This window comes from Mastacembelus armatus, chromosome 10, assembly GCF_900324485.2.
Source record: "Mastacembelus armatus chromosome 10, fMasArm1.2, whole genome shotgun sequence".
Classification (NCBI taxonomy): domain Eukaryota; kingdom Metazoa; phylum Chordata; class Actinopteri; order Synbranchiformes; family Mastacembelidae; genus Mastacembelus; species Mastacembelus armatus.
The window spans coordinates 7,860,601-7,884,477 of NC_046642.1; the positions used below are offsets into that span (position 1 = coordinate 7,860,601).

General features: G+C 40.1%; 1 protein-coding gene across 6 annotated transcripts; it reads left to right on the plus strand.

Moving 5' to 3' along the window:
* The first annotated feature begins 1,861 nt into the window (after nucleotides 1-1,861).
* LOC113144060 (multidrug resistance-associated protein 5) lies at nucleotides 1,862-23,877 on the plus strand. Of its 6 annotated transcripts, none has more exons than XM_026329755.2 (29): nucleotides 1,862-2,116; nucleotides 3,461-3,649; nucleotides 4,131-4,286; nucleotides 7,632-7,779; nucleotides 8,740-8,973; nucleotides 9,311-9,484; nucleotides 10,197-10,344; nucleotides 11,573-11,721; nucleotides 12,038-12,145; nucleotides 12,809-13,159; nucleotides 13,268-13,339; nucleotides 13,493-13,617; nucleotides 13,714-13,786; nucleotides 14,046-14,168; nucleotides 14,424-14,579; nucleotides 14,867-14,978; nucleotides 15,098-15,282; nucleotides 15,679-15,825; nucleotides 16,827-16,956; nucleotides 17,338-17,491; nucleotides 19,746-19,874; nucleotides 20,080-20,266; nucleotides 20,831-20,920; nucleotides 21,363-21,555; nucleotides 21,680-21,839; nucleotides 22,526-22,604; nucleotides 22,687-22,800; nucleotides 23,115-23,279; nucleotides 23,744-23,877. In XM_026329755.2, exons 2-29 carry the CDS (start codon nucleotides 3,471-3,473, stop codon nucleotides 23,834-23,836), a joined length of 4,134 nt encoding a protein of 1,377 aa, XP_026185540.1. In that variant the 5' UTR covers nucleotides 1,862-2,116; nucleotides 3,461-3,470; the 3' UTR covers nucleotides 23,837-23,877. The 6 variants fall into 6 exon arrangements, with proteins under 6 accessions (XP_026185540.1, XP_026185538.1, XP_026185539.1 ...); XM_026329753.2 differs by having other exon boundaries at nucleotides 1,863-2,116; nucleotides 14,046-14,249; XM_026329754.2 differs by having other exon boundaries at nucleotides 1,863-2,116; nucleotides 14,046-14,249; nucleotides 14,424-14,549.

Sequence of the window (23,877 nt, forward strand, 5' to 3'; positions counted from 1 at the left end):
CTTCCTTGCTATTGCACTGATTTGTACTAAGGATTTCTTCATTAATGCTGTACCAACCCTGTAATGTCACTGGCACAGAAACCTAGGCTTAAAAGCGAAACTTGTGGAACAGACAGTTAAAAGTCAAAAAGCAACAAGTCAGCCAGAAGAAGCAGGCAAAACAGGTACAGGCAAGGATCAGTACTTAATTGGCAAAAATGGAGTAAACAGCTTGGAATGTCAAACAACACCAGGAATGAGGTCTGCAATGGGATAACCTATTATGAAAAGAAAAGAAAAGAAAAGAACATTAACAGTTTATTTGCTCAAGACTCGCAATGCAGGCATCTGTAAAATGCCTGCAATGAAAAGATAAAACATTCCTGCATTTCAGAAACATTTGTATCATTTATTGCACACAGTTCAACAAAGTTTGCATCAAAGACAAAGGCCCATATTTCCACAATCCATTCTCCAATAATAACTATTCTACATGTAAAGAGGCTTCAGTTTGCCTGTGTGCAGTGTTGTCAGATGGATGAACCATTGCTTGCTGCCAAGTTGCAGCTCTCTCGCTTTGGGTTTGCTTCATGCTGCTAAGTGTGTATGCCTGAGGCTTATGCAGTAAATTGCCATTGCTTGACTGCTTTGGCCCATTAGGAGGTCTCAGTGTAGCTATTATTTGTATAGCCAGCTGGTTTTAAGGTCTTTATCATTTGCGTGAGGACAACTTCAAGTCACTGTAGAGAGGTTTTACTGTTTATCTGGCAGGTATTACTTCAGCCTAACTCATCCCTGCTCCTGTCAACAGAGTAAATAAAGCATGGTTAAGATGGTGAAACTCCCCCAGTCAGTGACAGTATTTTATTGCCACCAGCAGCACAGTTTGATTGTTGCAGACTATCACAATATCTGAAGCCCCTGCTTCTGCTTCACTGTTATATTTCTCAAGGCTTTTTGAACCCTTGTTCTCTGTATGATAAGTTATTATTTCAAAATGAAATATAAACATGAGTGCAACAGGTGATCAACCAGCTGAGGTTGTACGATATGTATGATATATATGGTATATAGGCTATTGCAACATATCTGACTTCTAGACAAACACACCCATGCTCAGTCAGTCAGAGACACCTCCATGCGATTTCCTGTAATGTTCTCAAATTGACAGTAAATGTAACACAAAATGTGTTACAGCAGAAGAAAACCATACTCTACATCTTAAACCCACTTCCTCAACAGGCAGCTTAGTAAAAAAGTAGACTGTCAGTCAACAGGTTTTAACAGAATTACGTGGTTCCAGGTTCTCAAATGTGTCAATTTACTGCATTTCCTTATTTTTCATTGCAGTAAGCATGAGTGTCTTTCAGCTTAGACAGAACAACAGATCTAATGCCATCACTTTAGGCTCTGATAGCTTATTTATTTAAAATAAACAAATAAATAAATGCTGCACACACATCTACACATCTATTGAGAAAGAAACACTTGTTTTGTTTTGGTTTCTTTTGTTTTTTTGGAGAAGTTCTGCAAAAAAAAAAAAAAAAAAGGGAAACGTCTTATTTCTGTGATAAAAATAACGTTTCACCTTTCTAGGCTTGGACAGGGGGAACTTTATAGACACACTAACATTCACCTCCTTCATCAACACCATCATTTAATTTATCACCGCTTGTCTTGCATTGTTGCTTTGGTTTAAGATGCAGCTTCGTCTGCCTCTTCCCTGTATGTCTGTCCTTCATTAGGACAGTTCCCAGGGGGTGTGGCCAGCCCGACTGACGTGGCCCCGCCCCGTTACGAAGCCGTTACCAAGGTGACCGTGCGGCACCGTCACCGGTTGGCGGAGCGGTATGACGTCAGAACCGGATCGGGAATTCCTCTCCCTGTAGGGTTCCGTGGACCAGAGCGTCAGCCGCCACTGGGAAGGGGCAGCACGCATTGCGTACACGTGAGGCGTCAAGTTCACCGTGCTTCTTCCCGGTGTTGTCCTCGGAGACGTGTCTGTGCTGTGGTGGGAAACAAGTTTAGAGTTAAATGACAGAAAACAAGAAAACAGACAACATGGTCAGCTGCATCTTCAACTGCATTTCCTGCTCATAAACACAACATCTGATCTGTGCTTCAAACCGACTTCAATGTAAGTGGATTGTGACTGAAAACTCCAGACAGCTAAAATAAATTCTGTGAATCATTACCATAGTACTACAACACAGCTGCTGCAGATAGTAATTGTAGTAGTGTAGAGTTTCATCATGCTGATGGATTGGATATTGGTGAAGTGAACTAAGAGCAGTTAGGAAATATTTCTATCCTGAAGTTTTCTTTGTCACTACAGTGACGACCATGTAAGACAAACATGATAGGAATTATCTTCTGGCCTCTTTAAAACTGATCTGCACACGGATACATTATTGTTTATCCTTTCATCATTTTGGAAGCATTGACACATGATAAGGGAAAACAAAACATCCATAACTTAGACATTACATGCGGTGATATAGGTCAGTTCACTGTGCACTGTAAAATTCTCTTTTCTGATTTCTAGTTTTGTTTTTTGATAACTTGTCCTGTATCAGCTGGTATGCAAGTTCCAAACACATCTTTCAGTTTCTAATGTGATTTGTTGTATTTAGGCATTTAGTGGATTGTAGGCCTGCCAGACTCTTGCCTTTGAAAAATTCACAACCATATGACAAACTTCACATGCTATAGACACTGAGTGCTGCAAAAGGACACACAAAACAACTTTTTATGCTTTTTCTTAACCCAGGAGTTTGGTTCCCATCACATTTTTAGACGAACATTGACTGTTACAGTGTATTTTTCTCATTTTCAGCAATGTGACCATGTTTGTGCTCCTACTGGGCGATTTGTATTGAATCTAATCACTAGCTCCCTCTCTGGACAGTCAGCACCCTTACACACTGAGCGTGACCGACCTTGTCACGGAGCTTTACCATAGAAGGGATCAGTGACGGTGTATGGATGTATTGGCAGCTCCTGGGGCTGCTGGCAGGTTGACTTTAAATAGATAAGCACTTTGTTGTATGCCAGAGAGGGCCTGTGACCCACGAGCAAGGTGATTTTTCAAGTCTATCTGCGTCAAGGGTGATTCAGCAAAACACTGTGGCCCTCTAATAGTTCTCTGGGTTACGGGGTGATGGAGGAGATTACAGTCTTTTATTCATCTGTTTTCCCACTGAGAGGCTAGAGCTAAAAATGTCAGGTTGAGAATGTTTTTCCTAAAGAAAAAAATCCTGATGCATTAAAAAAATGGAAGTATAATCCAGTGTGTGTCATAGCATTGCAACAAGTAGTTTCTACTGTCTGAAGATGTTCAGTGATCTGACAGAAATTCTGCAATAATTTACAATTTTTAATTAATTCTCAAGCTGTTATGTCAAAACAGAGAAACTGAAAAATATCACTGTAGGTCTGAAACATGTTTGCTATTTATTTAGTTTTGCTGTTTTCTTCCCAGAGGGTGTGCCATGTTCCCTGATGCCCTTGAAGCAGCCGGTCGGGTGGAGGGGCTGCCCCTGTCATCCCCACTACCGCTACCAGAGCTGGAGGATTTAGAAGCAGAGACATCAGACGGGAGGGGGTCAAAGAGACGAGGACGCTACCGGCAAAGCCTGCAGCTTTTAAAGCCCTTCAGGATAACTCAAAAGTAAACAGAATTGTGTTTAAGTTCATGTGGAGACCGCCTGACAGGGAGCCAGATAAAAGCAGACATGAGACAGACAGATGGACAGTTTTAGGCTGGCATATTGGCAGATACATACCTGCTTAAACACACACATAGATTGAAAAGTTCACATTTGTGGTGTTTACAGCCTGTCTAATGTGCAGACTGTTAAGGAGTAGCAGGGGGCCATGATAACGGATGGGAACTTATCCCCCAGCAACAGACAGTACCATGTTTGAACATGGGCCGACTGATAAACTGCCCCTAAACTTTTTTTCACTGCTCTCTCACATTTTTGTGAGTAGTGTGCAAATTACTCTGGGCATGACTCACCTTTCAATGACTCTGGCAAACAAAGATGCCGCTTAGTCTTCAGTGACAGATGGGGGTTTTCTCCCCCAACATTACACCTCTGTGCGTCCCTGCACTTTTAGACATCTCACTCATTTCTTCTCTATTCCAGGCACCAGCACCCAGTTGATAATGCTGGCTTCTTCTCATTTTTGACTTTTCACTGGCTCTCCCCACTGGCACTGAAAGCCTACAAGGCGTCCAGATTGTCTATTGATGATGTGTGGGGACTGTCTTGCCATGAAGCCTCTGAAATCAACTGCCAAAGGTGAGGTAACTGTGACACACACTTCTGGGTTTGCCCTGCGGTGTTAAGAAAGCTCTATTTGATGCTGACACCCAGTATTCTCAGAAAACTGCAGTTGGGAATAGATGTGACATTGAAAGCTTTTGTCTAAAGGTGAAGTTGTACCCCAATAAGAGCAATTTGTGAATTGTCAAATTTCTGTTTTTGTTTTTTAAATGGATCAATTTGGTATATGGGATGCAGCCATTATGAAGACTGAAATGGATTTTAGAGACTGGATTCACAGGGCAAAAATGCTGTAGGACCCATAATGACTCCAACTTACCCATTGTATGCATTTTGTATGTGCCCTTCACCAGTTACTGTTAACACATAACCATGATGATATTCTGTTTTTTTCTTATTGTCAGCAATCCCAAAATGGAGTTTATTAATCAACCAAAAGCCAGATATATTTCACTGTATTCCTCTGTGTTATAGAGCTCCACTATAGTCCAAAAAATATTAGAAAAATCATGAGCCAGTTTGTTCCACTGGGTGACAAGTTCCATCATTACAATGAACATGGGGGCTGTTGCTTGTCCATGTGAGTCATGGCCAGTGTAAACCTGCCATAAATACTCTCCAGCACATCAAATTGGTAACTGAAAATAATCCCCAATACATATATATATATATTCCTTACTCCTAATGATCGGCTGACAGAGATGTCCAGATGTTTAGGAAATCAGAATCAGCTTTATTGACCAAGTGTGTTTCACATAGAGCAAATTGGACTCCAATTTGCTCTCTCTCTCTCTCTCTCTCTCTCTCTCTCTCTCTCTCTCTCTCTCTATATATATATATGTGTGCGTGTGCGCGCGTGTGTGTGTGTGTGTGTGTCTTGAAAGGATCTCAGAGACAGACTAACATAAGCTTGTGTGTTTTTAATGATTTAGATAGTATAGAACATGACCAGCCCTAAGTACATTGCGGACAGCAGAATATCCTTGGCAGCTCTCACATTCAGATACTCAGAGATAAACAAGCTGAAATATAACCTCACCCCAGGTTTTGTTTGTTAGTGAGTTTATGCTAACATGAATAAACTAGCTTTTTATTTAGAATTCTGTACTTCTAAACACAGTATAAATAAATTTAATAATGCTTTCAAAACTTGGTAACTTTTCATCACAATGTTTCAGCCTATACTGTCGGATCTACTTTCTATTTGAATACTACTGTAATTAACATGTTGTAACTCTGGGGCTTCTTGGTCTCTGGGCAGCTTTCTGCTTTGCCTGGTTGGTAATTTATCCTTAGTGGAAAAGTTTTTCAAGATGATACCCGAAAACGATCCTGTTGAATACGTCATGTTTTTTAAAAAATATCCAGTAGGGCTTGTTTTATCAGGGCATATTTAGGTGTGTTAATCAACATCAAACTGTTTCACTCTCTCCCTTTAAGTCCACAGTGGTTGTTTTATAAGCAAATATTGAGAAACCCTTGCTTTTCGTGCTCCTACTATAAGGTAGATGAATGTGGTGATAAATGTGATCAAACATACTCTTGACATTATCAAGAAAACAGCTGCAAGTCCAAGGGTGAATTCTCAGTAGTGTAAGAGTTTGCGGTGTTAATGACTGATTCTGTGCTGTGTAAACAACTGTCTAGGATTTCAGTCTGTCTTTACAGGCAGATTTCATTGATGAACATCCAGTCTTTCTTAAGAATAGCAGGGCTTAGAGATTACTTTGAGGTTTAGTGCCTGACTTGGTTGGTTATGTCATTAACTCCTCTACCTGTGATGCACTGTGGCTCCCTGTCACATTCACTGGTTGTCACTGACTTGAGACAGACTGGAGCAGAGGTTAAAATCACTGTTAAACTACAGATTGAGAAATAGCACATAAATTGCATGAATGAACAAAGACTTACAATAACTTTGTTAGGAGCCACTTAGTTTTTACTGCTCACTGAAACTAAAAGCAATGCTTTCCCCATTACTCACGTGGCTCTGAGTCGTCGTGCCATGACTCGGCAGTATAGAGGAGGGTGACTATTTGAGGAACTCCTGTGTCTGGTGACAGCTGTCTCAGTTGTAAATGACTTGTTGTGTTAAAAGGCTTTGGCTCAGGGCTTAGTGCTGCTGCTGCTGCTTACTGTGTGTATACAGGCACATATAAGGAAGAAGCAAAGGAGCACAAAGCTATCACATTGGCATGGGTAGGCGATAGTGTGCATGAGCACTGCAGAGTCACCGGAGACGGGAGGGCTTTATTTTGTGTTTACATAGCAAGAACAGTTATGCAACCCCGATACAAAGCAGAGATGACGGTGAGAATGGGAATGGGAAAAGTGCCCTGAGAAAGTTGACACTTGGTAGTGCTCAGTGAGGTGTGAGCCTTAACCACAGTGTCCTGGCCAACAGGCTCTTTCATCATGTTAGGAACAGTTATCAAGCAAATCATTCCTCTTTGGGGTCCCACATGGTTGCCCTGGTTAGTTCTCTTCGTGTGCGTCACCATGCACATATTTAAAGATCTGCTGTTGTATGCGTTTATTGTTATTTTTATTTTCTTATTATTAATTACATGTGTTAATTTGCTGTTCTTTTATCACACAGTTCCACTGTTCCTTGCGTGTTCTGCAGATGGGATATAGAAACACAAAATGTATTGTGCACTCACAAGACTCATTTCCAGCTGCTCTATGCAGCTATTGGGCTGCAATTCATTGTAATTTCTTAGATTCAATACCATTTGACTTCAAGTAGTAATTATCAAGCTGTGGGAGAGTCACGTTGGTTTAATGTTCTGTCTATCTCTGATACGTTTTTAATAAAGTCATTAGGGCGTAAATTACTTTCTGCAGCTGCTCTGCTGCTGCTTTATAGAGTCATTAGCCATGATGCATTTGGCCAACAAGATATTTTACCCTCTTCAAGGGGCATTACAGCAATTAAAATACATTAGTACATTTTTAACATGTTTGATAGCACCTTTCTCAATCTAATAATGTGATGCATCACTCGTGATTTTATATTGTAGGTCACCTTATCATTAACAGTCTAGCTCGCTTCATTTTTCTTTTGTGATTTTTTTAACTGTAATGGCAGCCTGCCACATTGTGTTTAAGTCTTTCTGATCAATTGTATGTGCGCTTCTGTGGTTTTTAATCAACTTCATTTAAGGAAAGAATAACAATATATAAAGTAATCTTTCTATTATGATAAACTTACCCTTAAAAAGTACCAGTTTTTACATGCAGTTAATTGCTTGTGTATTGGCCTTTGCCTAACATTAAGTTAACAATGCAGTGAAGTTTGGTGGAGCTGTGAGTTCATATAGCTTTGTGTCATTTTGTGGTCCTGCTTTCTGGTTTCAGGCTTGAATTTTTGTGGCACGACGAGCTAAAAAGACGAGGGCGAGAGGGGGCATCCCTGAGCAGAGTCTTCTGGAGATTTTGCCAAACCCGCATGCTGGTGGCCATCTTTTCTCTCCTTCTCACAATGGTGGCAGGCTTTGTTGGACCCGTGAGTTAATATTTTGCTGACTGTGCTAATACGCTGTTCAGAATGGTTGCTGGTTTGGAGTTCCAAGTCTGTGTGTATTTTCTGAAAATCACTTTATCCTCTTTCACGCTATTCTGAAAATTGAAATAAATGGAGATTACAAACAAGCAGATAATCAAACCCATATTTATACCATAGATTAGCTGGTTTGTACCCAGTCACACAGTTACAGGACAGGTTTTTTTTTTATATGCCACACTTTTGGATTTAGATTTCCTTCAAACAACCAAGAGATTCACATTGCAGATATTTATACACATTCATTCAGAATTTTGAAATAGTCACCTTACACTGAAGGTTAATGATGGTTGGAGCTCCAAGTTTAGGGAATTACTGAGTCAGTCCCATTGATCTTCCATGTGTTAAGCAGTTTACATCATGTTATGTGTACACTATGTGCCTGCTGCTACCTGCAGCTAATAGCATTAACAGGATTTAGCTCTTACACAATGATGCGTTTGTCTCAACATTCCTGTTTGAGTTTTTAGTACACTTGCTGACAAAGCTGTGTTGTTCTCTCTTTTTAAAGAATTTATTTGATCACTAAATGTTGTTAGTCTTCTCATGTCAACTCAATCTATCCTTTAAATTGTCAGGCTGTGTTTGTAGCCAATCTTTCCAGTTTTTGGTGTTTATTTTATTCATAAGGTCTCTGATCTTTTGATTTAATTTGTTCTCTTTCATCTTCTTTTTCTCTTGATTTTCTTCTCATTCATCTTCCCACATTGCCAGAACATCTCTATTCATGGCATATCCTAAATAATATCTTCTCCTTTTCATGTTCCTTCTTCTTTCCCACTTTATCTCTTCCATGTTCCTACATTTTGTCTGTGTTGTTTTCTGCTCATCTTTTGTTTTGTTACTGCCATTTTCTTTTACTTTCTATTTTATTTTGTCCCCTTTCTCTCTATTTGTCCCCAGGCTGTGCTGGTCCGAGCTCTGCTTGAGTACTCCCAAAGATCAGGGACCTGTGTGCTATACGGCCTGAGTCTGGTAGCTGGGGTCTTCCTCATGGAACTGACACGGTCCTGGTCTCTAGCACTTGTGTGGGCCGTCAACTACCGCACTGCAGCACGCCTCCGTGGAGCAGCACTTACTTTTGCCTTTCGGAAGATCCTCCGTCTGCGCAGCACTAAAGACATCAGTCCAGGCGAGGTAGGTGGCATAACCCTTGAGGGGACTCATCTCCAAATTAAGTAACCCTTCCCTCTCTGCAGGGGACCCCATGCAGATGATCGAGGTGGATTTAATTTCTGCTCTTCTGCCATTTCTGCTCAAATCTCAACAAATCCTACAGCCTGAGGGAAGGGAGGCTGATTAGTCATTAATCAGCTTAAGATGTATATTTGTCCACCAAGTACATGTGTGGATAAGGGCAAATGAGACTGTAAAATAGCTTTTCTGGTTTTCATAGTCTGGTTTCAATATGAAAAGTGTCAGTTCACTAAAGATTTTAATGTCGCTTGCATTGTAAATCACTGTGTCTATCTAGTTGATCATCATCTGCTCCAGTGACGGTCAGCGCCTGCTTGAAGCTGTGTCAGTCGGCTGCCTGCTGGCCGGGGGACCATTGGTCGGAATACTGGGTCTGTCTTATACCACTTACTTCCTGGGCCCAACTGCTCTGCTGGGGTCAGCAGTTTTCATCATCTTCTACCCAACTATGGTATGACTTCAGCTAAAACATCTGAAGCAGAGGGACAAAACATGAAAATTTAGTTCTGTTCAAGTTTGGGGACCTTTGACACATACATGACAATATGACAACGTAGAGGACACTTTTATTACAGGCAGACAAATTAGATTAGGAAGAACCCGCACAAACACAGACATCTGTCAGTATTTTAATATAGTGTAAATTACTGTCACAAACAGAATGTCATTTCATTACAGACTCTTATGAAATTTTGAAAATTGAAAAGTAATGACCACACTCATTATGGCAGTGAAAAACAAATGTAATTACAACAATTTCAAAAAGTTTTAGCAGAAGTTGTGGTCATATTTACGACAGCTATGACAAGCAATTTCATTAGAATCATTTTGAGAGATTTTACTTGTTTTTTTTTTTTTTTGACACTTCAAATACTTTAAGTTAATTTAGGCTATTACATACCACAAGAGCACTTTTAAAAGCATCATAACTCTTTGGCTATCAATCTCTTGTCACCCTTGTTGCTGTTAGACTTCAAATTACACTCAGTCAAAGCCTGAGCCTGACAGCCAGAGAGCCTAGTGTATACAGTACGTGAAAGGCATTTATCACTCAAGTCCCCTGGACAGCCCTGCGGCACAGCTAATGTGATTGTGTCTGCTTTCATTTCCCCCCCTGCCACTTATTTCTCTTGTCATCATTTCCTCTGTTCTCGTCTGGACAGATGCTTGCATCAAGGCTGACAGCATATTTCCGCAAGAAGTGTGTGGCAGTAACTGACCAGCGCGTGATGCTGATGAACGAGATCTTGGGGTGGATAAAGTTCATCAAGATGTATTGTTGGGAAGACGCTTTTGCACAGAATATTCACAGTGAGTGCCAGTCATGTTCCTAAATGCAATATCACAACACCCTGCTCATTTCCTGTTTGTAGATTCTGACTTTCTAGAGACGCAAACATCATCTGCTTCGTCCATTTATTAGGCTTTTTATTACTAAGTCACTCAGAGTAGAGGGTCACCTCATTTGAACACCTGTCACTATTGCAAATTAGAAACTAAATGTTTAATTTGTCTTCTGAAATTAGACTTATCCCCTTAGTGAACTGGCAAGATAACCTTGACCCTAAATCCATTTTCATTAGCTTGTTCGATTTAGGCTTTTTCCTGTGCCTTTGTCTGTAATCAAGTCCAGTTTGAATCCCTTGACTTCAAGGTTAATTTTCAATCTTTTAGGGGTTTTATGATACCTTCAATGACTGTAGAGGCTGCTGTACTTGTCCATGACTTATCATTGACCTTTGCTTGTGAGGCCCTTGCTGTATGTGGTAGCTGGGGATCATTCTCTGTTTTTAATATCATGCTCTAAATAGCCAGGCGGGGCTCTTTATCAATGCTGCCCTGTGATTATATATAAGAATAATAATAATAATTGGCATTTAGCTTAATGGCCAGCATGTCTTAAGCATTACTATGTCTTACCTCCACTTTCTGCTGTTAAAAGCACTTTGAATTGCGTAGTGTATGAATGTTACTATACAAATAAATTTGCCTTGCCTTGCCTTAATTTTTGTTTCAGAGCATGTGGATATTGTCAATATTCAATAATATAGCCGAATATTACTCAATATATCCAAGCAGAAACACACATACATTCCAAAGGGAAACTCATGGGGAATAATATGTACCAGGAGGAGGGGGATGTCATGTTTCATACACAGTGCTGTTGGGCTGAATTAAAGATGCTTTTTATCCCAGTGTTTCCACCCAATAAGCTGGTTTAACAAAGCAGCTACTGTGTGCATTTGAGAGATACAAACATGAAGGACAGGGCACGATTTGGGTGTTTGACCTGGACAGTTATCAAGGTTCAGCAGGTTCTGAAGCCCCTTTCATACCATGTTTGGATGTGAGGTCCTTGTCCTCCCTCTTGGATTTATTTCTGTCCACTCACTTTGTGTTGGTTATCAAATCTTACAATGCTGTTGATTGGATGTTCACTGAAGAATCCTGTGGGAGTCACTCATGTAGCTCTTACTTGTCTCCTTCTCCTCATCTGTCTAGTTATCTGTCTATCTAATCTTTCTTTTTTCCTCAACAGAAGTGCGATCAGAGGAAAGACAGATACTAGAGAGAGCTGGGATCGTCCAGAGCCTCACAGTGGGTGTGGCTCCCATCGTCGTGGTCATAGCTAGTGTGTGCACTTTCACCCTACACATGGCTTTGGGCTACGACCTAAATGCAGCTGAGGTATTTCATATATCTGTCATTAATTAAGATGGGTTGATTATATCTACTCACCATATTTTCCTATTAACTGATGTTTATATGAACATCATGTTGGATGATAATTAGGATGTGGATATTGGATGAATTTTCAGTTTGGTATTTGTTTTAAAGATGCTTCAACAAGAAATTTCTCCATCTGTGTTAAAGTTTACAGGTTTTTGTGTACTTAGTAAAGTCATCCATGTACCCCTCATTGTGTATTAGACCAAACATAATTTAAATAACTTAAATAACAATTCAATAATAACTTGATATTTCTCTACACACCCTGTCTCAGGCTTTTACTGTGGTTGCAGTCTTCAACTCTATGACCTTTGCTCTGAAAATCACACCATTGGCTGTGAGAGCACTGTCAGAGGGTGCTGTGGCAGTCAAAAGATTTCAGGTGAGAAATATCTGTCAACTACATTTTACATAGCATAAAAATTATTAGTATAGTTAGCTATAGTTATCGATCCCACATTAAGCACACATTAAAATCTTACTTGTCAAAATGTATGTACATTTATAAAGGTCGGCAGACCAAACTAGATTCAAAGAATGTGGCTTTGGGTACAGCAAGTTCCCATTTCACAGAACTGATAAAAAGTTCTTTTGGAGAAACTAGATAACACTCCCACACCACATGCTGATGTTTTCAACATATAACATTTCATAAACATGATAAAACTCACATGCTAGTGAGAGATGGTTTCAGAGTCAGCTAAGGTTAAGTAAGCAAGTGATTCTGCCAAGGATGCACCAAAAGGCTTGTGTTTTATGCACATGCAGTGCATAATAAAGTAACAGTGTATTCAAGGGCAGGTTGGACTGGACCTCGCACACAAGGCTGAGTAAAGTACTGGCACTGCTATGGGCACTCCAGTACCTCCTGACATAGTACAGCATTAGTTATGGTTGTTTTTATAAATGTATTTTAGTGATGCACTTTAAAAAACAGAACTCAGGTGTTGCAAGGTGCAAGTACAACTTTTTAACATTTGGTCCTCACAAAGTGTGGTCAAAAGTAAATGCTGCAAAAAGTAACCCATTGTGTCTGTGTCCACAGAGGCTTTTCATGATGGAAGACAGAGAGGTTCTTTTGGTCAAAATGAATGATCCCAGTAATGCAGTAGAATTTCAGGATGCCACCTTGGCTTGGGAAAAGGCACAGACTCGAGCTGCAAAACCCAAGTCACATCCCAAAAAGCGAGGGGGGATGAAGCATGTGCTGCGCAGAGAAAAGCTTAGCCTGTACATTTCTACAGAGGATGACAAAGGAAACAAGGAAGCTCCTAATGCCCAAAGTCTCCTCACAAATATGGAACAGGAGAGTCCACAAAGCACCATCTCCTCAACTCAAAGCATACGTCCACCACTGCACAAAACCCTGCACCGTATTGACCTGTGCATTAGGAAGGTAACAACACATATATTCAGTGGACTGAGGACATTTTATTTAAACATTTGGAGAAACATTTTCTGCTTCATTTAATTCCCAAAATACTGCCATTCCTATCTTTTCTAGGGTTCACTGGTTGGGATCTGTGGAAGTGTCGGCAGTGGAAAGAGCTCTCTCCTGTCTGCTCTGCTGGGACAGGTGAGATTCAACTGGGTGATCAAAAAGAAGACAACAAGAATAGTCTTTTTGAAGCTGTCATTCATATACAATGCCATGCAGTGACCTATAAGGAAAAGAATAAGAAACATTTCAAGTGTTTTTTTCCCCAACCTTGTGTTTTCTATGTTGCAGATGACCCTGTTAGAAGGTCATGTAGCTGCTAGTGGTGGTTTCGCTTATGTGTCACAACAAGCCTGGATCCTCAATGACTCGCTGAAGGAGAATATCCTGTTTGGAAATGAGTATAACCAAAAAAAGTAAGATCATCTTCTATTTTATAAAGAATAAAAGCCATAAAAACTGATGTTTATTCCTGTTTTTTCTTAATTTTACACAATTGTTTTCCTCACCAGATACAACACTGTCTTAGAAGCCTGCTGTCTTCTCCAGGATCTGGCAGAGCTCCCATATGGAGATATGACAGAGGTATCTGTAGAAATTTGTTTATTTTTGAAAAACTGCTCAATATCTGTTAGTTTTTAGTTTTGCAAACTTTGTTTTCTAACATACTTTGTACAGCAGGTTCAATTTACATGGAAAAATTTGTACAGTCATATCTGTTAGTTTTTAGTTTTGCAAACTTTGTTTTCTAACATACTTTGTACAGCAGGTTCAATTTACATGGAAAAATTTGTACAGTCACAAGAAGAGGAGCATTTAAAGGAGCTTTTTTTTCTTTGTCTAGATCGGTGAGAGAGGGGCCAACCTGAGTGGAGGGCAGCGTCAGAGAGTGAGCCTGGCTCGTGCCCTCTATAGTGAACAGCCCATACTTCTCTTGGATGATCCTCTAAGTGCAGTTGATGCTTGTGTGGGTTTCCATGTCTTCCATAAAGCTATCAGGGGTGTTGCCAAAGGCAAGACAGTGATCTTTGTAACGCACCAGCTTCAGGTGTGTGTGGATTGTGTGTGAATTTCTAAAAATACCTAATTTTCCATTGTTCAGTGCTGTAGAAATGTGACCAGAAATTAGTTTTACCAGAAACCCTAATTAGTCATCTAAAGCAACGTGTGCACAACATTAAATAGTTATTTGTCATTTGTTTTTTATCTTTTTATATTTTAGTATCTGTCTGAATGTGATGACATTATTCTGATGAAGGACGGGCAGATTGCCGAGCATGGCACCCATGCTCAGCTAATGGGTAAAGAGCGTTACTATGCCACCCTAGTCAGCAGCATGCAACAGGAGGTAAGGGGGCAGAGGCACACAAGGCACCAGGTCAGCTCTTCTGAATAAAGCATCTTTGCCCTCACCACAAAATAATGTAAACATTACAAACTGAATAATTCATGATCCCAGAGAGTCAGGCCCAGTAGCTGAGAAATGTTAATGCATACAAGATCTTTCATTATTTATGTGTGCATTGATTTACTGGTGAGCAGCTAAAGACCCTGTCAACAATATCTCTGTTTAAATGACTTGCAGGCTGTTGTTATGGTTGCTATGATTTGTGATTGTGACAAGTTTCAAAACTCACTTACTTGCCTTACTTTTTTGTCACTTAGAATCTGGTGAAAGAAAATTTAAAAAACAAAGAGCAGAGAGTATGTGCAGACAAATCTGACAGTGCTGTTGATATTATCAAAGTTGGGCCAAAGTTGGAAAGCAAGAAAGGAGGTGAGACATTGTGCTACTTTTTATACTCCACAACTAGAATGAATGCAAAATGTTTTTCCCCATGGATAGTTCACAAGTAATGCCTTTCTTTCTCAATTCATTTCTCACATCTTATTTAGAACAACTAATGAAAGCCGAAGAGAAAGGCTCTGGTTCAGTCGCCTGGTCTGTGTATGGTGCCTACATTAAAGCAGCCGGAGGACCAGTTGTCTTCATCATCAACATCTTCTTCTTCCTTTCCACCACAGGCAGCATAGCCTTCAGTAACTGGTGGCTTAGCCACTGGATCAGGCAGGGGAGTGGGGTGAGTTTTGAGCCAGTTCTGTTTTACAATAATAGATGCCTCTCTTTAGTGTGTATTTGGCTCCCAAAAGAAAAATAACTACAGTGATTCAGTGAGTTGTGGCAGCTGACTGAGCATTAATCTGAATGTGCATGATTAAAAAGTAACAGCACCACGGTAAACTTAATTAAAAACAAGCAGGAGCAGTGAAGAAACAGATGTGCAGCAAAGCAGGCAGTGGTTGCGATTGAGAAATGTGCTTGGAATAATAAACGCTACTGAACTGACTGATTTTTCATGTACGTTTTGTATACTACAATGTGCATTTCTCAATTTCATTAGAGGCAAAATTCCTACATGAGGAAAATAGGATTTTTTTTTTTTGTCCTTGTAATTTGTTGCTCCATCTGCCCTCAGAACACATCATTAATCTTGGTGAATGAAACAATGGCGAGCAACAGCATGAGACTCAACCCTCATATTCAGTATTATTCAGCTGTTTACGTCGTATCCATGGGAGCTGCTTTATTGCTGAAGACAATGAGAGGGCTGGTGTTTGTGAAGGTAAGCCACCCCCCACCATTTTCCTCAGACTCTCCTCTTTCTGTCACATACTTTGTCCACTCAAACACAGATGAACTTTAAGGTGATAATTGCATTTCAAAGGAATATGAAAAGCTGATATATTGGGGCTGTGCAGTTAAGTGCTCCTCCTTAATTGTCTTTATTGTCATTTGTTCATGCTCTCATGGTTCCAGTGCTATAATTGAAAATGCCTGTGGGCTAGATCCATTTATCTGTCCACTGCCATGCCTCATAGCTGTGATAGCTGTGTGTGTGTGTTGTGTGTGTGTGTGTGTGTGTGTGGATGTGTGTGTATTTATGTTTGTGTGTGTGTGTGTCTTTGGGTGCAAAGAAGATTTGAGAAATGAAGATAGAGACAGTGAGGCACAGAGAAAGAATGGATGTGTGTGAGTGCATGCACTTTAGTGTCCCTTTGGGTGTGCGACCTCCTTTTCAAGCTAACCCATTCTGACACTGCATTGCAGAGGTTATGTCCCCACATTAATGTGTGCCACATGAAATTGCTAATTTTTCAAAAGTGGCTAATCTTTTTTTTACCCCTAGCTGTGATGAGATCTTTGGGAGTGTTGAATATTCCATTAATAGAATTAATTTGTTCTCTGCTGCCACATGTAATTTCTGTCCAATTGGTGAAATGTCTCTTGCGCATTAGGTCATGACCTTTATGTCAGCCTCCCAGAAACTCATTATAAATGAAGATTTGACAGCTAGCCTTGTGCAAGAGGAAAAAAATAACAACCCACTGCTGTGCACATGCTTAACATATGGTAAGACAGTGGTTGTAACACTGCAGGCAACATGCAAGTCCCACCGTATTTATCCATTGTGTGTTTTTGTGTTTGAGGCTGAACACACCGACAGACGATTTCCTTCCAACTGTCTGTTTATCCAAGCGGTGATTGTTTCCATATGTTTCTTGAAGTTGTTTGCTTACATATGTCAGGTCGCATGTTCAAACAGGCTGTTGTTTGTGTTGACAGTGCACGGTGAAGGCTGCCTCCACGCTCCACGACAAGCTGTTCCGCCAGCTCCTCCTCAGCCCCATGCAGTTTTTTGATACAACACCTCTGGGTCGTATCCTGACCCGCTTCTCCAGGGACATGGATGAGGGTGAGGCTTGATTTGTCTTGACTGTGAACCTTTCCCCCAAGAGAACTCTCGGTCAGTGAAGTCACCCTAGTTGACAAGGTGTAGAGCCAAGACACAGTGCAATTTGACATAGACTATTTTCTCTAGTGAGTGGCCCTCTGTTATCCACTTCACTCGTGTATTTGAATGACATGTTGATTTGTGTTGAGTTGTGTTTTTATGGGTGGTTGGATTTGTTTCTAAGCATAATGTTTTTGTAGATTGGGTGTAGATCTTCTCTTTCACTCCTTTGTGAAGTAAATTCTGGGAGAGAAACATGGCAAAACTTTTTTATACATATAGATCTAGGTAGTTCCAGTGCCGTGCAGTGTGTCTGATATATGATAAACCTCAACCCAACAGTGGATGTTCGTCTGTCCATGCAAGCTGAAATGCTACTGCAGAACCTGACTCTGGTGCTGTTTTGTTTGGGAATGGTGGGCATCGTCTTTCCTTGGTTCCTGATCTCCATCGTGCCACTGGGAGCCTTCCTCTGCATCGTGAAGCGTGTCTCCAGGTCAGACTCTCATCACTTTTGTTCTGTTCATAGCTAATAAGCAATAAGCCAGAAATTACACACTAGAATGTATTATTGTAATGGCTAGATGCCCATTTAAATAGGAGCAAACAGGAGCAACATTAGCATTATTTTGGAATCCATCTCATGGTTATGGCTCTGGGTTATTTTTTAAATGCTGGTTTTAAATAAAGACATAGAAAAAAGTAAAACTCGTGTAGCATTGCATGTATTTAAAATTGTATTAATTAAAAGGTGCTTTCTGAGTGTGACTTATGGTTATCTTAGAAATGGAACATGGGCTACATTATACTTTTTATACTAATATACTAGTTATAAAGGTAACAGTAAAAGATGTGCAGGAGAGATAATATCTGTCTGTAAGTGTGTAGAGTGTTATCGGTCATTGATTTAATTTTTCACAGCCATTGTTCTGTGGAAACTGTTGCAGGAATGCCTTGGATGGTCTGATGACTCTGCTGTAGTCTTCATTTATGGTTTTTCAGCAGTTGTGCAATAAAGTTGAATCCATTGAGGAGAACAACAGCTCGCTGGTATCTTGGGAAATAACCATAGTATCTAATTATTTCCTGTCTCTGATAGATAAAAAGGAACATGTCTGTTCTGGTGTCATAACTAAAAGTACACACACCAGATACATGAATGGTCTAAATGTCATTAAACATAGATTATAAATCTATATACATGTATATGGTACGTGTGTTCTCTTTACCAATCCATCTTATTAAGAACTGGTGAGTCTATAATGACATATGAAAGTGAATATATCTGTCTAGCAACACTGAATTTCAGGGGGGAATTTTAAAGCGTTTGAATTGCTTTAGGTTCACATCAAGTTTTCTCTCTGCTTAAATATTACACACAGTGTCCCCTCCCTCCTGTGGGTATGTATCATTTGATATCTTGTCCCCACATAAACCAGAATCAGATCTATTTGTTACTTGAGGGAGCAATTTAATTACAAAATATCTTCATTTATCTTATGAGACACTTGATTTGTACACTGTGCAAGAGGAATTCATGATAAACTTTGATTGAGTGCTGAGCTCACTCAAACCCCAACTGTTACCAAAAGGTAGCGATTACCCTTGGCAATGGTGTTTTAAAAAATGAAATATTGTATCTTACAAAGTCACAACATCGCGGGATGTGTATGGATGTTACATCAAACTGGATCTCCCATTGAAATTACCCACTTCTAAAGCAGCCTTTATTGAATTCTGAAATGAAACTGCCAAGAGCATAAACATGTTTGTCTGGATCACAGCCTCGAAGCAAGGAAGTGTCATGTTCTTTCCGTCTCTTCTCAGCTTTTATGAGAAAACCAAATGATTCATGGGAGACTTGTATTTCTCATGTACCATCCATTCTGTCTTGGTGTCTAAAAGTAGACACCCCACCTTAGTCAATAAACCTTTCTCACTCACACTGCCTTGTGGATGGAGAACTTGGTGTCTCTCTGGCTGGCAAGCATATGACTGTCTGTGTGTGGCGTTGCTGGTAATATTGCACATGCGTCAGGTAGCAGGAGCCAAGAAGCTCTGTCAGGAAAACGGATGCTGTGTCGTGGGCCAAATCTGTCTCTGTCCACCAGGTCGTCATTACCTGTCTTCTACGAAACTGCACCATTACAGCTGATTCATTCCCCATTCCTTTATTCCTCAGTGAGGGTTCACGATTAACATGTGACATCTGCACTCCCTTCAAGATCTTACAAAGCATATAAGTAACGCTAGCTGAAACAAAATTAAGAAGCAGAGTTACTGTGATATGCTTAAAAATACAGCAAATCACCTTCACAAAGGTTTGCACTTCACCTTTTATAATTAGCTTTTGTAGTTACTGTTGAAGTAAAATAATCAGAATGTTTTCCAGTTGAATGTAATTTTATTGAAAAGTTTGCTTCTCACATGCTGGAACCTGTGTGCCCATAATGCCATATAATTTTCATTCAAATGAGGCAAACCTGAGTGGAGGTTTTTCAGTTCTGCTGTGCTGGAAAGATGCCTGATTAGGATTTTCACAGTAATTTACGGCTACAACACGAAACAAACGAATGCAGTTTTGCAGTTTGTTTATAACTTTCTCTCATTCAACTATGAATAAATGTGAAAAACTATTTAAACTGCCTGCTAAGTGATTGAGTGAAATCAAATCTATGATGTATTTACAGTTTAACAGCTAATCCTTTCTTTGACAGGAAGTTTAAAAGATTATTTTTGTCCATTTCCAGGGTTCTGATTCGTGAGCTGAAGCGCCTGGAGAACATCAGCCAATCACCATTCACCTCTCACATCACCAGCAGCCTTCAGGGACTGTCTACCATCCATGCATATGGAAGAGGGCAAGACTTCCTCCAAAGGTGAGTATAATGGCACATGTGAGAGATGGAGATCATTAAGCTTTAATTTCACCTCATGTCTTGTTGCATTTTCACAGTTTATGCCACCGTTGATAAACTTAAAACTGGAAAATTTCCCATCGACCGGCTATGAGGAACAGGTTCAGCTTGTGTTAGATCTTGTTGAAATGCCGTTATCTCTCTGTTTTTGTTTCTGCTTTCACAGATATCAGGAATTATTAGACACCAACCAGGCCTCCAACTACCTCTTCAGTTGCTCGATGCGTTGGCTTGCTATCCGCCTGGACCTCATCAGCATCGCTCTTATCACTGCTGTAGCACTTTTCATTGTCCTCATGCACAATCAAATACCTCCAGCCTATGCCGGCCTGGCCATATCCTATGCAGTGCAGGTTTGTAAACACAGAACATATGGAAGCGCTAGTAGTTATAGTAAAGGTTGAAAAGAAGGTACCTTAAAGCTGGAGAGAGGAAATGTGTACAAAATATTACAAAGTATAATAAAAGTGCCCACTATTTCAGTGTTTACTTTTGCATTAATATTTTACATTTATTTAATGACATTCTGGTTTGTACCATATACCAAGTACCATGTTTTAGGGGCTCACTGTTTGTGTATACTGTAAATTTGAGCTAAAACTTTAAACTGTCCCTTCATATTTAAAAGTTAAAGTGAGAGGAATGTTTGTTTTCTTATTGTTAAACTGTCCAATGCTCAATTTAATTATTTCTGAATGCTCAGTGCTTTACTCCAGTGTAATGTCAGCCATTGAATGAGAATTGAAATCGATTGGCTAGATTGTGAAGAAGCCATATCAGCAAATGTGCTTATTAGGCTGTGGATTCTTCACCCCTCATTCATCAAAGGGGCACAGCACCTGTTAATACCAAGTGTTTTCATAGTAATTGGGGCTGATCATTAACCTTTCACCTCTCTGCTTTCCTTTTACCTGCAGCTGAATGGCTTGTTTCAGTTTACAGTGAGGCTGCTCACAGAGACTGAAGCTCGGTTTACATCAGTTGAGAGGATCAATCATTATATAAAGGTAAGAGCATTGATTAGCTCAGTGAGGAGCATGGATTATGTGGCACGTGGCTACAGTGTACAAGGTCACATAGACCTGGACACTGTCTAGTATCTGCATCAGATATAGAACAGCCTAGTATAATAAAGCAGTTGAATTCAGTGCATTTGGCATGTCCAGACGTGTGTGTGTGTTTTTGTTGTGTGCATATGATTGCTTGAGTTATAAACACAGCAGGAAACAGATAGGAACCCAGTGTAAGGTCTTTACACACTCCAGAGCACATGACAAAAATTGTTTCACACAAAAGCCACGAAACCACAAAGATACAAATATCAAGTCAACATTTTCTTTTCTGTTTCAAGTGCAGTGAAAAGCTCATAGAGAGAAAATCACTACAAATCAGTTTGGTGGCAGAGATTTAGAGATTAATACCAGATTCTATCACTGTTCCTTATCTCAGTGTTTAGAGAGTGAAGCACCCAGACAAAGTCCTGAGGCAGCCGCTCCTGCCCCCTTCTGGCCTCAGCAGGGAAAGATCACCTTCCACGATGTGGAGATGCGTTATCGTGATAATCTGCCACTGGTGCTTAAGAAGCTGTCCTTCACCATCCTGCCTGAAGAGACCATTGGCATTGTGGGTCGCACAGGATCAGGTATCAGTGACCCTTTCTGTTCCCCAGCCAGCAGTAGTTTCAGCTTGTGTTTGCAGCTCTATATCAACCTGTGCTGCACACATTTGTTCACACAGTATCTTTCTTTTCTGTATGTGTTTTGCAGGAAAGTCTTCCCTGGGTGTAGCTCTCTTCAGACTTGTTGAGCTGTCAGGAGGCTCTATTGTCATTGACGGGGTCAATATTGCACAGATTGGTCTGAATGACCTGCGGAGCAGGCTAGCAATCATTCCTCAGGAGCCTGTGCTCTTCATCGGCACCATCAGGTTATCCAATGAAAATGACTTTTATTAATCTGAATGGTAGCTAATGCATTATTCTAGATATAATATTTAAAATTTACAGATTTTACAGATTTACAGAGAAAATGATAAAAACAGTCACTGAACAGTTAATTCAACTGTTACAAAGGAAAACCCAGTGTTCATTAATGCAGCAATATGCTCTAAATGGCCCATTTGTTTTGTAAATGTTTGTGTGTGCGTGTAATGTTCTCTTTAGATAGAGTTCCCTTCTCCATCCTGCACAGAGATGTATCTTCAGTCAACCTGCCCAATTAAAGAGCCAAAACTTTCTTCTTAGTTTTTATCAATTCTTATTTTCTTGGATTTTTCTATGATATATTATGCAATGTCAGTGTGTGTTGCCTAAATGCTGCAATTTGCCTGATGTACTATATGCACACTGAAGATTTGGTATATTTACTGTGACTGGAAGGAGAGCAGTGATAAAGACAGAAGCTATTAGTATGTGAGTAAAGTCACCCCAGATTAAAATCATACCAGAACCTGAAATGTTGCTAAGAAATGAAAGAATATTTGATAGGTAAGACTCAGGTGAAAATTGAGCTTGATCAGTAGTGCAATATTTTCACAAAATGGTTGGTCTTAATGTGAAACTGTCTTAAAATGATTCCAATTAATGAGGATTATACCATGTCTTTTTTCAACAGGAGCAATTTAGACCCATGGGGCCATTATTCTGACTCTCAGATATGGGAAGCCCTTGAGAAGACACATATTAAAGAAATGGTGAGTGACAAGATGACAAGTACTTGCCTAGAACAGCAGGTAACATTTGTCCTCATACATTCATATACCTTTGACCTTCCAGGTCAGCCAGCTGCCTCATGCCCTCTACTCAGAGGTGACAGAGAATGGTGAGAACTTCTCCGTGGGAGAGCGACAGCTACTCTGTGTGACCAGGGCTGTGCTGAGGAACAGCAAGGTGCTGACTGTGTAACACTGTTCTGTCACAATTAGATCTGAAACATTGGCATGAGTGATGATTGTAACAGATGAAGAACAAGGTTGTCCTTAGTTGTAATGAAAAATAGAGCTTTTCCAGTTGGTTTAGTTCTAAGTGTGCATATGGCACTGCATGAGATAACACCGCCACCTGGTGGCATGTTTCAAAGCTGCTTCACATATATACTGTGTAAACAGCATACTGTATGTAGCGTGTTGTTTTTTTTTTTCTTTTAATAATATTGATGTATCTTATTATTTCTTCTCTCCCTGTAACATGTGGCTTCTTGTTAGATTCTTATACTCGATGAGGCAACAGCAGCCATTGACACTGAGACTGATCGTCTTATCCAAGAGACTATTCGCTGTGCGTTTGGCAACTGCACCACCCTCATCATTGCACATCGTCTTAACACAGTTATGAACTGCAGTAGGATCATGTTCCTGGAGAATGGCCAGGTATGTATTAATGCAACATCACTGCACAATTACCAGTTCAGCCCCTTGATTCAAACTCATTCACAAGTTAAAACACCCCTTATTTGTTGTATGAAAGGACTGGATAAGCCAGTGCAATCTTGTGCTTGAGTTATCATTGGATGCAAACAGTAAATTAGATATGCACTTGAATGATTTCCGTTTTCAGTGTCATCCCTTAAACGGGTTAGTAAGTTATTTAGAGGGATGGATGAAAGATGGATCAGGTTAGACAAAACTCATTTGAATTTACCCCTAATTTGTCACCACTGTGACCAGGTAACCATGCATTCTGGCCTCTGGCTTTATTGCAGTTGGGTGCCAGTGAAAAAGACAGTCCCTAAATACGTTAATGAATTTATTTATTATTAGACAATCTTCAACAATATAGCAGTCTATGAATTTACATGCTTACTGATTTCATTTTACCCTTTCCATTCTCATAGATCTTGGAGTTTGACAGTCCAGCTGCTCTGCTGGCAGATGAAAACTCAAGATTCAGAGCCATGATAGAAGCATCAGAAAACCAAAGCAGATAAACTTTGGATGTGAGCTGTGACACCAGTGGAAACATGACCTG

What these genes read in the sequence shown, in the direction of transcription:
- LOC113144060 (XM_026329753.2), top strand. Translation starts at nt 3,471, where the DNA reads ATGTTCCCTGATGCCCTTGAAGCAGCCGGTCGGGTGGAGGGGCTGCCC. An exon ending in TTGACCTGTGCATTAGGAAG is followed by an intron (nt 13,160 to 13,267) that starts GTAACAACACAT and finishes TATCTTTTCTAG; the next exon opens with GGTTCACTGGTTGGGATCTG. An exon ending in CTCCAGGGACATGGATGAGG is followed by an intron (nt 16,957 to 17,337) that starts GTGAGGCTTGAT and finishes TCAACCCAACAG; the next exon opens with TGGATGTTCGTCTGTCCATG.